Source organism: Thunnus albacares, chromosome 3 (genome assembly GCF_914725855.1).
Source record: "Thunnus albacares chromosome 3, fThuAlb1.1, whole genome shotgun sequence".
Lineage (NCBI taxonomy): Eukaryota > Metazoa > Chordata > Actinopteri > Scombriformes > Scombridae > Thunnus > Thunnus albacares.
In genome coordinates, this window is record NC_058108.1 from 17,604,092 (window position 1) to 17,618,913 (window position 14,822).

A 14,822-nucleotide genomic window follows, 5' to 3' on the forward strand; every position below is an offset into this window, starting at 1 on the left:
ACAATAAACATAAGAATTATATTAATAAAAGAATTGTGGCGCAATAGAAGATGAATGCATGGTGTCAAGCTCAACTCAAAGTGAATGCCAACAAGAAGAGGTGGGTCTTCAGCAGCAACTTTAAAGTTTCCAGATTCTGAGCACTTCTTATACGAATAGATAAACTGTTCCAGAGATTTGGGGCAGCCACCACAAAGGTTCAGTCACCTTTATTTTTGTGCCTGGATCTCGGAACATCCAAGTTTGATGATGCAGGAGTTCTGCTAGATAAGATGTGATCACGCTTTCTTTTACCAGGTGGAGGATGAGCAGCTGCATTTTGTACTTACTGCAGATGACGAAGAGACAAGTGTTCCACAGCCACATACAAAGAATTACAATAGTCTAACCGAGAGGTAGTAAAAGCATGAATAACTCTCAAAATCTTTGGGAGAGAGATAGGCCTTTACCTTGGCTAAAAGCCTTAACTGAAAAAAGCTAGTTTTTACAGTGAACTAATCTGCTTATCAAATTTGAAGGAGCTGTCAAAAATCACACCAAGGTTCTTAACAAAAGGTCTATTGTAAGAAGCTAAAGGGCCAAGAGTATTAGCAGAGTGATCCAATAGGTCAAGTTGTCCAAACATAGCAATCTCAGTCTTATTTTCATTAAGTGTAAATCCATCCAAGTTTTGATATCTTTTAAGCAGTTCAGCAAAGGCTGCATTGAATCTTTACTTTTTGTTTTCAAAGGCAGATAGATTTGTATATTGTCAGCAAAACAATGAAAGGGAATAACATGTTTCTTAAAGATGGATCCTAAAGGCAGCATATACAGTGAAAAGAGGATTGGGCCCAAAATGGAGCCTTGAGGGACCCCACAATTAAGTGGGGCTGCAGTCGAAGAATATTCGCCCAGGTGAGCTGAGAAACTCCCATCTGTCAGGTATGACTGAAACCATTTGAGGGCAGTACCTTTGATGCCTACACATTGTTCAAGACGTGATAAAAGGATCCTATGATCCACAGTGTCAAAGGCAGCAATCAGGTCTCAAAGCACCAGAATAGCAGAGTTCCTTGAATCAACAGTTAAGAGAAGATCATTAAAAATTCTTAAAAGAGCTGTTTCAGTACTAAGGCATGGTTTAAACCCAGACCGAACCTTTTCATAAATGCCATGATTATCTAAAAATGTTTGCAATTGAATAAAAACTACTCTCTCCAAAAGTTTTAACGGCTCCCTGGTATTTTGATAAGCAGTCCTATAAAATTCCTAAGGAGACTTGCAGCTTATCCTTCTTCCACTTTCTCTCAGCTCATCTACATGCACGTCTGAGAGCACGGGTAGTATGGTTCAGCCACGGCTCTGAAAGTGGTTTAGTGCATTTAGTCCTAAAAGGAGCAATAGAGTCCAATATATCAGTGCATATCAGTAGAGTCAAAAAGGGTGGTAAGTTCCTCAGCACTGTGATCCCAGCAGCTATCCAGGGTATAAAGCATAGAGTCTTAAAAGCAATAGAAAACTGCAACAAAGTTAGAGGGTTAATCGCACACAGACGGCGTGCAGGAGCATAAGTTGTAACCCTAAAACAAAGGACTGTAGCAGTAAATAAGACATAATACATACACGTAACTATAAGACAGCACAAGGTCCAGTGTGTGTCCCTTTTCATGTGTTGGGCCATTCACCAACTGAGTGAGATTAAGAGAGTCAATAAGATTCAAAAAGTCTTTCACCAGAGGTCTGGTTTCATAGCAACATGCACCTTAAAATCACCAACAATTAAAAAACAATCATATTTTAATATAATCTCCACCAAGGAATCTGCATAGTTCTGTATAAAATCCTTATTGATTTTTGGTGGACAGTACACCTCTACACAAAGCACAGGAAAAGGAGAGCTTATCAAAAATAGCTGCAGCTCAGAGCTGGAGTAGGTATCAGATGAATTCTGCTGACAGTTGAAGGTAAATTTGAGTACAGACGCTAGCCCACTACCCTCGCTGGTGGTCCGAGGGGAGCTGAAAAATGCACATCCACGAGGAAGAAGTTCAGGAAAAGGGGTAAACTCACCAGCATGAAGCCAGGTTTCCATCAGAAACATAAAATCCAACTTGTGAGAGGTGAGGAAGTCATTAAGCAAGAAAGTCTAGTTTGCTAGCGATCTGGCATTAATCAGAGCCATACAAAGATTAAGCTCCTTGCTGGCCAATGTTGAAGCACGACCCAGTGGGCGAAGGTTTCCATTGTACACGCCACTATGATGTGAAGTTTCTGCTCTTATGCTGCTCTTTGCTACCTTCCTGGCTGAATGCTATATTTGCATCGCTTTTAATTGTGAATTAAGTTCTTGTGGCAGTTTTAGAGAGTAATTTCCTGTGTGTTGCTTTTTAGGGGGTTTCTTTATGTCAATCATTTTCTAACTGCGGAGCTCATGTTCTATGATTTATACTGTTGCTATACTCAGCCACATACATTGCCAATTGAGGTTTTTATCCATGTATTGTTGGTCTACTACTGTCATGCTACAATAGCAACTAATGAGGAGAGAATGTCCGCTCCAAACCATTAATCCAGGATTTTAATTATTTGCAGTATAACTGGGTGTCTTAGACTTTTGCTGTATTTATCATTTCAATAGCTACGATATTTCCCTCATGGTCTGTTGCTTTTAGCAGGGGAATTACCCAACTGTGGTTAGTGCCAGGTCCACACATAGCAGTTTAATTCGATAGCGTGGTGTCTTTAGGAGAATGGCCAGCTCATGCCTTGGTCCACACATAGAAGGTGCTCACTAGACAGTATATCACATCTGAAGTGCCTCTTAGGGAACTGGGCATGTAGCAGTTGGTCCTGCTGGCTTCACCTTGTTGATTAATTAGAATGGTTGGCATGTGGCTCTGAATCTAAGGCTGTGTTCCTTGTGAGGAATGACAAGGTCAGAGCTTAGACGCAAATGTTGTACATATTCTTCATTTATATAATAATCTGTTCCACATGAGTTGGTTGACTGAAACGTGTTAACATCTGTGTTTTTCTAGGTATTTTGTCAGTACTCTCTCTGTCCAGTGAGAGTATGTCCTTGGCTTCAGAGCTACCGAAGGTTTCCTACGTAAAGGCCATTGATATCTGGCTCATTGCCTGTCTACTTTTTGGGTTTTCATCCCTGGTGGAATATGCTGTGGTACAGGTCAGTTCTTACATGCAAACATATGTCTACACATACATACGTAAAAGAATAGATACCCAGTGCCTTCATACCCATCATTAGGTTAGACTCTCCCTGGCCAGAGTGTCTGGGATAATGGACGGAGAAAGCAATGGCTAGAGGTTGGTGAAACATTCAATTCTCATAAGAATTGCAATGTCATCTTCTATGATTATGAATTGATTCACAAATGCCAAAAATGATTTTTGGAATAATGTTAGTTAATAATGTCATGTTGACAGAATGAAAAAGGCAGAACTCAACCACGAAGGAACAGTGCAGGGAATTACAGAGTAGAGAATACTTCATACGTTATCATCCAGAGACCAACATTCTTCAACAACAACAACTCCACAAACGAACCAACTAACGAACACATCATTTCTAAAAATTATTTCTAAAGCTTTGCACCTGTACAGCGTTTAGGATAATGACTTTCCCTGTTACTAATGGTGTGTCCACTGCTGGAGACATAACGTAAAGAGTGCGTCACACTTTTATTTCTTTATTTTCCCTCTTACTCCAGCACATACACCAATTTCTATTTTTGCATAAACATTTTAACCAGTGATGTCGAAATCGGTATATTACACTTTCATTTCATACAGGCAGAAGTCAAATGAAGTTATTTTTTTTAAATCAAAAAGTGCACACTTTTCTTTTTTTCATATTTGTCAGACAGTGACCCTCATCAAGACCAGCTAGTTTCACTGTCAGTGTTGTTTCATATTACATTTCAGTGGACTAAGGACATGAGGGAATGATTTGCCATACAAAGAATACAAAGAACAGAATCGAATTGTGAGATTCCCAAAGATTACCAACCTTAGAGGTGGCACACCAGCAACAGGGCAAAGTCATCTTTACCTTCAAGTCATGTTTTTACTCAGGAGTAGGAGATCTACACTGGTTAATGAAATTACAAACAGATACACAAATTTTACATTTCACACACACAAAAAACTGGTGATGAGAGATCAGAGATACTGGTTTGTTTTTTACAAACGTGAGTGCAAAGGACATGAGAATGAAGATATTTAACTTGGATGAGTAAGAAAGAGTTGGGGTAAGGCCACAAGAAACATAGCAAACACACAGAGTGGCAAATTGAAGTGACAAATCACTGGCAGCGAGCGCAATGGGATTACAAGCAACGATGGACTCCACAGAGAGTTGGCAATGCTAAATAAGTATTCACTATAGTAAATGAACAGGAAGGATTGGAAGATCTTTTCTTTAATATTAACCCAGTAGTTAGTTGCCTGTACGTAATCATGTCTTAACCATCATTTATTTGCCAAAAACTGCTATTTTTTCTAACCATCACCAAGAAGGTTTAGTTGCCTGATCATAATTACACCAGATCAGAAAATGCTGTTTTTGGACTGTCATATGGGTCCTTTTTTACAGCAGTAACATCTCTGTCATTTAGGTGTTAGGACTAGTTGGAATCTAGTCAAATGTAAGGGACCAAGTAATTTGCAGTAAATGGCAGAAAGGGGAAAGAGAGAGCTGCACATTCATAACTCAGATGCAGTCATTTTATTAGTTATTCAACATTTCAGTAGATATTGGCACTAGTACATATGGTCTTCTTCAGGAAAAATCAAATATATTTTCGAGGGACAGTACATTCAGTACCAGTCAAACCAGTAGTTTGGACACACCTAACCATTTCCTTCAATGAGAAAGTGTGGTACTGACTGGTACTGTAAATTATTGGGTTGGGTGTGGACGGAATCTTATGTGTAATTTTAATTTTAATTTTTAATTTTAATGTTTTATTTTAATGTCATATTTTCTTTAGACCCTCCTCTTGACCTTGAAAAAAATGCAATATCCTCCCCACAAGTTTTCAAAATAATATATTTATAGCAAACATGACAAAGAGGTGAAAATACAGCCACTCTATACCTTTGAATGATTGGTTTTACAGCACCAATATGCGAACTGTCCAGCTCTGTGGCTGCCGAAGAAATTGAGCACCTTTTTCACCCTGAATTACAACAAATAGCATCAAAATAAATATGAATTACTGTGACAGAAGCCATTTTTACCACTGTAGCTGACGCTCAATAGAAAGTGGATCATGCAGTAAGACAGTGACACTAAACGCACAGGTCATTCTACTAAAACATTGTTAAAGCAGAATAAATTTAATGATTTGGAATGGCAGAGTCAAAGTCCTAACCTTAATCTTGTAGAAATACTGTGGAAGGACCTGAAGTGGGCAGTTCATGCAAAGAAACCCACCAACATCCCCGTGTTAAGACTGTTTGGTAAGGAGGAACAGGCTAAAATTCCTCCAAGCCGATGTTCAGAGCTGATAAACGGGCACTGAAAATGTTTGAAGTTATTGCTGCAAAAGGGGGTCACACCAGTTACTGAAAGCAAGGGTTCACATACCTTTGCCTCACACAAATATGTAAGTTTGGATAAATTTCCTCAATAAATAAATGAATAAGTTTAATGTTTTAGTCTCATTTGTTTGATTGGGTTCCCTTTATCTAGTTTTAGGACTTGTGCAAAAATCTGATCATGTTTTAGGTCATATTAATGCAGAAATAGAGAAAATCCTAAAGGGTTCACAAACTTTCAAGCATCACTGTAGATACACTCTTCAATACCACTGCTAACAACATACTGTCTGCCCATGACATGTAGGCTGCAGTTCAAGTTTGTTACCCTACGGTGTATTACCAGCACACAGACACTAACATGCCACCCCCTGGCGGCTGAGACAAAAAGAAACATTTCTGATACTTTCAAACAGAACTCTGAGTATTACTATCAAGTAATGGGTCACTTGTGACTACTGCCTGGAGCACTTACACTTAACTTTGGTGCAGCAGAGTGGGAAAACATGAAGACAAAGCACAACAGCTTTTTCTTCAACTATCTTTATCCAACATTATGCAGCTGACCAAGGAAGAATCCCACTGTCAGACCTGAGAGGGATATTATTATAGCCTACCACAGGTTCATTTAGTTTGGTATTTACTAACAATGATGATGTAAATGATCCATGCAAAGCTGAGTTGATCTGAAATAACTGCCTAAAGAGTCGGGTTCTGCTTGAGGTCTCTACCCGTTAAAGGGGAGTTTTTCCTTACTGCTATCGCCAAGTGCTTGCTCATGGGGGAATTGTTGGGTCTCTTGAAATTAAAGAGTACCTGCTCTATGTGAAAAGTGCCCTGAGATGATTTTTGTATGTATTGTACATTACATTTACATCTCATTCTCCCCCTCCCTCCTCCTGTCTCTCTGTGGTTTTCCCTCTCTCTCTCTGTAGGTGATACTGAACAGCCCAAAACTGATTGAGGAGGAAAAGGCCAAAATGGCCACTAAGGAGAAAGCTTTGAAAGAGAAAGAAGGAAAGAAGCCTCCAAATAAAACTAACAACACAGTGAATGGGACTGGTGGAACACCTATCCATGTAAACACTCTGCAGGTAAACACTACTCATATAACTGTATTGGCTCCCCTGGGGGACCCCAGTAAACTGTAAGACAGGATTAATGACTCTTTCTTGATACAGCAAAATATCAGGAGTGACAGTATCAGATGATTTTATTCAGTCAGCCTCTGTCTTTTAGCAGGTGGTTGAAACTCGCTGTAAGAAAGTTTGTACCTCCAAGTCAGATCTTCGCTCCAACGACTTCAGCATCGTGGGATCTCTACCTCGAGACTTTGAACTTTCCAACTTTGACTGTTATGGTAAACCAGTTGAAGTATCAGGGGCCCTCAAGTCCCAGAGCAAAGCCAACAAGAAACCTCCCCCACCCAAACCCGTCATACCCGCTGCTGCCAAACGTATTGATCTCTATGCAAGAGCCCTCTTCCCTTTCTCCTTCCTCTTCTTCAATGTTGTCTACTGGTCAGTCTATCTGTGAGAGGGAAAAGAGGGTGACAAAGTGGTCTGAAATTAACTACACTGAACTGACAAATGACAAAGCAAATTCATATACTGAACTCTGTGCTGGTATGATCAAGATTTCCATCATTTCAGCGTTGCTGTGAGACTGCTGTGGTCCCCTTGGTGCAACAGTATATTGAATTGCCAACTCCAAAGCCTTGGGGCTGTTGGATGAGCCCCTATAAGCCCATGCATTAAGTAGGCACTGCATGTGTGTCTGTCATTAATAGGACATTGTGCTTTATGTAAACTAAACCTTGCTGTGGTTACACCAATACCCTCATGTTGTGTATTATAAATAAATGATTTTTATGGAAGGTAAGATTACTGGTAAGACTTTATGTTAAAGGTATAGAGCTCCAAATGGCTAATACTAACTATAAGACATTATAAAATAATTGTACGAATATATACACAGAAAAAAAAATCCATTGTAAAATAACTCAATAAATCACTACAAGAAATTCTGTAATTTAATCATTATTTATGACAACATATTTGCTCAGTTTCTAGAAGATTCTTTTTAACAAGATTTTTTCATGTTATAACTCATGTCACAATACATACCAAGGTGTTCCATTTTGACAAGAAACTGTTTTTGTTATGCCATATCTGTTGATCTTGCTTATCATTTATGAGCATACAAACTTGCCATGATAACAGTATATAACAGGAAATGTTTCTTGTTAAAACTGATAACAATTTATAATAATCATAAAATTGATAACATGATAAATATGTGGAAAGGATCTTGTATAAAGGAAACAAAATTCTTATTTTGATGTGAAACTGAGCAGAATGTATTTGCAATGGTGTCAGCAATATGATCCTGTATCAAACTCCATATTTCAATACATTTAAATAATTTTTTTTTCAGTGAGATTTTCCCAGTGACAATTTTATTTAATGTTACCACATTTTTCAAACAATAATTTGTTTTGTTTTTTTTACCAGCATTTTAACCCTTTCCCTTCAACTAATCACATGCCCCCAGCCTCTCAGCAAAGTTGCCACTGAATTTAGTCAGCAAGCTCTAATTAGACAACAATAATTCCAAAATAACATATCAAAGGAGCTGCTGTAAATGCTAATGTACACTATTAACCTGGCATTAAATACTCTGCTTTTGATGCTAAATGAAAAAGGTAGGGTAAAAAGCTATATTAATAGGTATGGAGTTATCTGGCTTTCATATCCTACCCAAGCTGCTTCAGACTGTGAACCTAACATAACTGCCTGGAAGATGGATCACATCAGCAGTGGAGGAATGTTTCGCTACTGACTGAGGCCTCATCGCCACCTGCTATACATATTATCTGTATCTAGATATGTAATCTGGATAATGACATCAGATGACATTCAGTTGATTTGTGTTTAATAGAAGTCTTTGCGAGCATGCGATACTAGCATTCCTCTCCCATCTCTTTTAAAGTGTTTCGATCTGTTAAATCAGTTGCTGTAGTCTTGGGTTGGTGCATGCACATGGCCCTTGGCCACACCTTGGTGCATCTCCAGATGAGAAAGTGGGATGTGACTGCTGTGGGGAAGGGGTTGTGGAAATCAAATGCCCATATAAGTACAGGGAAGGCCTACAGGGTGTCACTGTCAATGAGGATTTCTGCCCTGACCAAACATTCAAGTCCTGGTTTGTCTGCAGTGTCCAATGCTGTGATTTTTTGGTGTGGACAACTCAGGGCTTGGTTGTAAATCCCATCCCAAGACATTAACAGCTCTTGCAGAAGGCTTTACCTAAAGCAAAGCTATGTTATTTATCTTGTATTCTGCCAAAACTTCTAACCTGCAGCCAAGATTCTGCCCCTCAACCGCCAGTATTTTGCAACACATGCAATTGTTGAGATTGGTAAGAGCACCACACACAATCGCCATGTCATCCAAGAGGCTAACCTGGGAAATTGGAATAACAGAAAGCAAAATTTTCAAACTCTTCCATCTGCTTATAACTTCAAATCTAAAATAAATCTACTTCACAAGCAGGTAACTGACTCTTTCCTTTAGTGAAACTTGGTATAGGCAAGGCAGCACCATATGTAGCAAGCTCATCCCTGATCAAAAGTCCCCTCTGCTGAGATTTTATCTTTGGGTTCTAACAGGTGCAAAAACCCTGGTTCAAGTCTTATTTGCCTATCTGACACTCTCCCACCCCAGCATGGGGACAGGAATGAAACTGCCCCTGCAGGTGTTATTCCCACCAGGTACTTAATTGTGTTATTATGTTTGTAATTGGACCAGGTACGAGCTCTAGCAGTCAAGCTAGTTCTCAAGCTCTTAGAATGCTTGATATTGTGCTTTCAGAAACTTTGAACCTATATGCTATATCTCTGTTACTGAGCCCCAGTCTCAGATTCATAAGGACCACTAATAAATGATCTTCCAGTATGAGATTTTCAGTTTGCTTCTGCACACTCTCTCTCATTTTTGTCATTAACAAAGTGAAGATGATTTTGGTGCCCTTCCCCAACCACATTCCACCTAAATTACCCCACCAGTACTGCCTCATCACCATCTGCTCATTCTACAGTAAAAATGTGAACAACAAACATCAGACACCACAATTATTTCAAGACAAAAATATAGTTTTTTATTTTTATAAATTAAAATTACTTCTCAAACAACAAAGAATGAATAAATTGTTAAATATTACCAACTATCTGTTAGCAACATACAAGACACGGGCACTTGGTTAGTCATAGATTACACTCGATAGATTACTCCTTCCATGATGTCATGTGCCTAAAATATTATGGACTGTTCTCATGGGTTTTGAGTATTTCACAGCATTTTTCCAGTCATTAAATGCATTACTGATTGTTTTGTTTGTATGATACTGTTTCTTGTTTTTTTTTGTGAGAACAGCTTGCAGCAGAAGCAGTAAAGGAATAAAACACCCAGCTTCTTTTGATTTTCTCTCCATTCACTAATTTTCTGTAAAGTGGTGGTGATGGGAACTTCTCCCATCATCTCATTTTGGAAATGTAGTGTCTTAGTTTACCTGATATGGCCTCTGTTGACTAACTCCATCCTCACTATATCAGACAGGGCTCGCCAGCCAGCAGGATCTATAGCTGCTGCCTTGATGGACTCATACTTCAGGATATGTTCCAGTTGATGGTGTCTGCAGGCTGTAAAGTCGTAGCAGTGTATATGGTTCTTGTTGTTCTTTCACTGCAGGCAAATCTAAAACATACATGCAAATGTAGTCATTAATCCTTAAGTAAGGACACACAATGATTCATAAATTACAACACATCAGGCAATAAACACATCTGAAGCATAAATTATAGATAACGATTGACCAGTACTGTTCAATTACATTAGTGAAAAATGGTCTAGAATCTAGGTTATATTATTTTTGATGGGAATAAATTATTCTAGCTTTAATGTGTCCTGTAGACAACTTGAATAAATATAGATGGTTGCAGTCTTATATTTATTAGTATTTAAGTTAACTATATTCCCTTTCTTAATATAGAAATGATACTTGTGATTCAATATATTTTATTGCGCAAGTATGTAAGAAACCATTTACTAATAGATAATATTGGTATTTGACTTGAAACTTTCTTAAATCGAACCATAGTTCAGTGTAGTTCTAGCTCATTTGATTTTTTTTTTTTTGAGAAAGGTCCAGTATGTGGTGATATTGCCTTAAAAAATAATGAAAAAATGAAAAAAAGATAATGAATGAATGAAAATGAAAGAAATGAAATCTGTGTGTGCAAGCTGCAGTTTCCATGGCTTTCTGTCATTGTGAAGAGTTAGAAAATGGTTAAAGGTTTGGCCAAATTACTGGCATAATAAAAATCGATTCCCCAGCATCCATTTGTGGACAAATAGACAAAACATTCCAGATGTACAGGATGAGTTATGTATGTTCATAACTGATTGTGAATATTTGATAGAATTATAGCAAAAATATTGACATTAGTTACATAACTGCAGCTGTAACATACAATGACCAGAACTCACCTGCTGCAGGCTGTGTTTCACTGCAGGTAGCTGGAGTGCTTGATATGATGCTAGATGTTGATTGACCTGCAGCTGTATTCAAACATACAGTACATCCATAATGTTTCACCACTGCACTTTGTGTCATTCTACTGCATATAAAGTAGCACTGTACAAGTAAACTTTATTTAATTTGACTAAGACCTACATTTAATTACTAACAATGTGTAACTATAACATTCAGTAATAGTAATAATAATAATAATCCAGAGATGTGACTAGTAACAACAAACAGCAGCACTGTGGAGACTGTAAGAACCACGAGTAAGCCTGCATTCTAGGATCGCAGTCTTCCAGTGGGATAATAGGGTATTATGAGCTCTTTAAGATATGATGGTGCCAGACCACTAAGAGCTTTGTTGGTCAAAAACAATTTAAACCTAGATTCTTGACCTTTTTCACTCATGTAACAGTACTGGTCAACTGTTATCTATGCTTGTGTAATGTATGCTTCAGATGTGTTTATTGCCTGATGTGTTGTAATTTATCAATCATTGTGTGTCCTTACTAAAGGATTAATGACTATAATTGCATGTATGTTTTAGATTTGCCTTCAGGTGAAGGAACAACAGACACAACATACATTGCTACTACTCTACAGCCTGCAGACACCCCATCAACTGGAACATATCCTGAAGTATGTGAGTCCATCACGGCAGTCCACCAGGGCACCTCCTGCCCTCAACAGGCACCGATTTATCCACAAACACAGGAACCTTAGAAACAGCTTTAAAACCTGATATATATTTAGACTGTTTTTCTCCAATTGACCTTCCTTAATTAACTTCAACGATTTCTTCATCCAAACCATCAACCTGTCTCTTAGACCCCATCCCAACTAGGCTGCTTAAGGAAGTCTTATCCTTATGTGGAAATCAAGGTGACTGATACATACACATAGTCACATGATGATTAGTCACATGACCAGCAGGTAATCAGGAAGTGATAAAAGTTTGCTGGTCTCAGTATAGTGCCCCTTGACTTTGCTCCACACACCTCGTGTGGTGTACTCTCCCTCTCAAGCAGGGTGATAACCAGATGTGAGCATCCCATCCGTCACGGAGGGAAGAAAGACTCGTGCTTATAACTGACGTGACCATCCACAAGCTGCCGCAGCTATAGAGAACTTGAGATATTGCTGTAGCACTGGAAATCTCCCTCCCTGTTCCTGCATTATTGTTCTATGGGAGTTTGTTTATCCTTGCAAAGGACCGGGCCAGCCACTGTTTTCTACTAATGTTTTATTTTATTTTGTTTGTTTGTTTTGTTAGTTTCGTTGATCCCCATTGGCTGTATTGCCCACTCAGTACTATGGCCATTATATTGGCATTTGATTATATATTATTTGAGGCTTACCTCTAGTAGTGTAGGCTAGGCTAGGCTTCTATTGTATGTTATATTTTTGATGGTGATCTCATGTAATAGTTGCTTTCCTCTCTTCTGTCTCAATAGTTTGACTCTATACAAGGCCGGGTCCGTGCTGCCATACCCCCTCCTCCTTGTGGTGGGACTGCACAGGGTGGCACATTGTAGTGGTGTGTATACTTAATACCGACACTGCATGGTATTTTGTTTTGGATATTTTAGATATTGTGTGTAGTGCATGCTTTTTGGTGTCAGGCCTGCTGTACCCTTCTCTTGCCCCCCCTTTCTTCTGTCTCCCACAGTTGTTTGGTAGGATGGTGCGCAAGAGCAGACCCGACCTTCGTAACCTGAGAAAGTTAACTCTGATTTTGCCAGCTAATTAATTTATTGTCTTGCTCACCTTATGCCTTTGTTATTTTAATTGTGATTTTATATATATATATATATGTGTGTGTGAATATATATATATATATATATATATTTGTACTATTTTGTAATAAAATTCAATCTATTTCCGTACAAAATCCGCCTCTTGTAAATTGATCCTGTTCAGGGACGAGTGAGTTGCATGACACACTGAAAATATTTAGGGTTTAAGGGTTCCTCCTGCCCCTTAGCGGGAGGTGGCGTAGTTAGACATAGAAGGGTAATTTCTGTACTGGTAATACACTTAGTTAGCACTGCTTTACTAGATATGAAAGGAAGTTAAAAATTTGTCAGTTAAAATTTCTGTATGGGGGGAGAGGAAGTGAGCGACCTTTGAGGACGTGAAATTCAGCAAATCACAACCTTCTCGGCTGCTCCCAAAGCGTTTTTTTGGGGGGTTTTTTTCTTCACTTGCAGTCATGATTTTGGTCACCTGATGAATGTGAGTTTCATGTTCACTCTTCTTTCTGCTCCGTTTTGGTCTCAATCAACTCCTGAGAAAAATATCTGGCTCTTAAGCTAATAAATGCTTCACCATCTAGTTGTTAACTTTGTCTCTTTGGTGCTGGGCAGGTAGAGTACATTGGGTTTATTACAGTTTTTCGCTGGAAATTAAGTTGATGAAAGCAGTGAGACTGAACCAAAACAGTAAATGTGTCATAGTCCTTTAAAGTAGCTGTAATTAAACCTCTTCTTAAGAAGCCTACTCTTGATTCAAGTGTTTTAGCCAACTATAGACCTATATCTAATCTTCCATTTCTCTCCAAGATCCTTGAGAAAGCAGTCACCAATCAGTTGTGTGACTTTCTACATAACATTAGTTTCTTTGAGGATTTTCAGTCAGGAATTTAGTGCGCATAATAGCACAGAGACAGCACTGGTGAAAGTCACAAATGATCTCCTAACTGCATCCAACAAAGGACTTCTCTCTGTACTTGTCTTGTTAGATCTTAGTGTCACATTTGACACAATTGACCATCACATCCTATTACAGAGACTAGAACATTTAATTGGCATTAAAGGAATTGCATTAAGCTGGTTTAAGTCCTATTTGTCAGATTGATTTCAGTTTGTACACATTAATGATGTATCCTCCAAGCATGCAAAAGTTAGACACGGAGTTCCACAAGGTTGTGTGCTTGGATCTATTCACCTTATATTTGCTTCCTTTGAGTAAGCTCATGTTATTGCTATGCAGATGATACCCAATTATATTTATCAATGAAGCCAGATGAAACCAATCATAACTAAACTCCAAGCATGCCTTAAGGACATAAAATCCTGAATGACCTGCAATTTTCTGCCTACTAAACTCAGACAAAACTGAAGTTATTGTGCTTGGCCCTAAACACCTTAGAAACACATTATCTAATGATATAGCTACTCTAGATGGCATTGCCCTGGCCTCCAGCACCACCGTAAGGAATCTGGGACTTATCTTTGATCGGGATATGTCCTTTTACTCCCAAATAAAACACATTTCAAGGACTGCCTTTTTTCACTTACATAATATTGCAAAAATCAGACACTTCCTGTCTCAAAAAGATGCAGAAAAAAATAGTCTACGCATTTGTCACTTCTAGGCTGGATTATTGCAATTCCTTATTATCAGGCTGCCCTAACAAGTCTCTAAAGACTCTCCAGCTGGTCCTGAATGCAGCTGCACATGTACTGACAAAAACTGGAAAAAGAGATCATATTTTGGCTTTGCTGCATTGGCTTCCTGTAAAATCCAGAATTGAATTAAAAATCCTTCTCCTCACCTACAAAGCTCTTAATGGTCAGGCACCATCATATCTCAAAGAGCTCATACTACCCCATTACCCCACTAGAACACAGGCTTACTGGTGGTTCCTACAGTCTCCAAAAGTAGAATGGGAGGCAGAGCCTTCTGCTATCAGG

The 14,822-nt window shown here is 38.7% G+C and overlaps 1 protein-coding gene across 2 annotated transcripts in view; it reads left to right on the top strand.

Annotated features, from left to right (window-relative positions):
- Nucleotides 1–7,554, top strand: part of LOC122979351 (glycine receptor subunit beta-like) — a 68,337-nt gene extending 60,783 nt beyond the window's left edge. Inside the window, exons 9-11 of one of the 2 annotated variants that reach the window (XM_044346718.1) lie at nt 3,021–3,169; nt 6,480–6,638; nt 6,784–7,554. In XM_044346718.1, coding sequence (XP_044202653.1) covers nt 3,021–3,169; nt 6,480–6,638; nt 6,784–7,080 — 605 coding nt within the window. In that variant the 3' untranslated portion in view covers nt 7,081–7,554. The remainder of the gene's footprint in view (nt 1–3,020; nt 3,170–6,479; nt 6,639–6,783) is intronic. The other variant, XM_044346719.1, reaches the window with a different exon arrangement.
- Nucleotides 7,555–14,822: the final 7,268 nt, after the last annotated feature.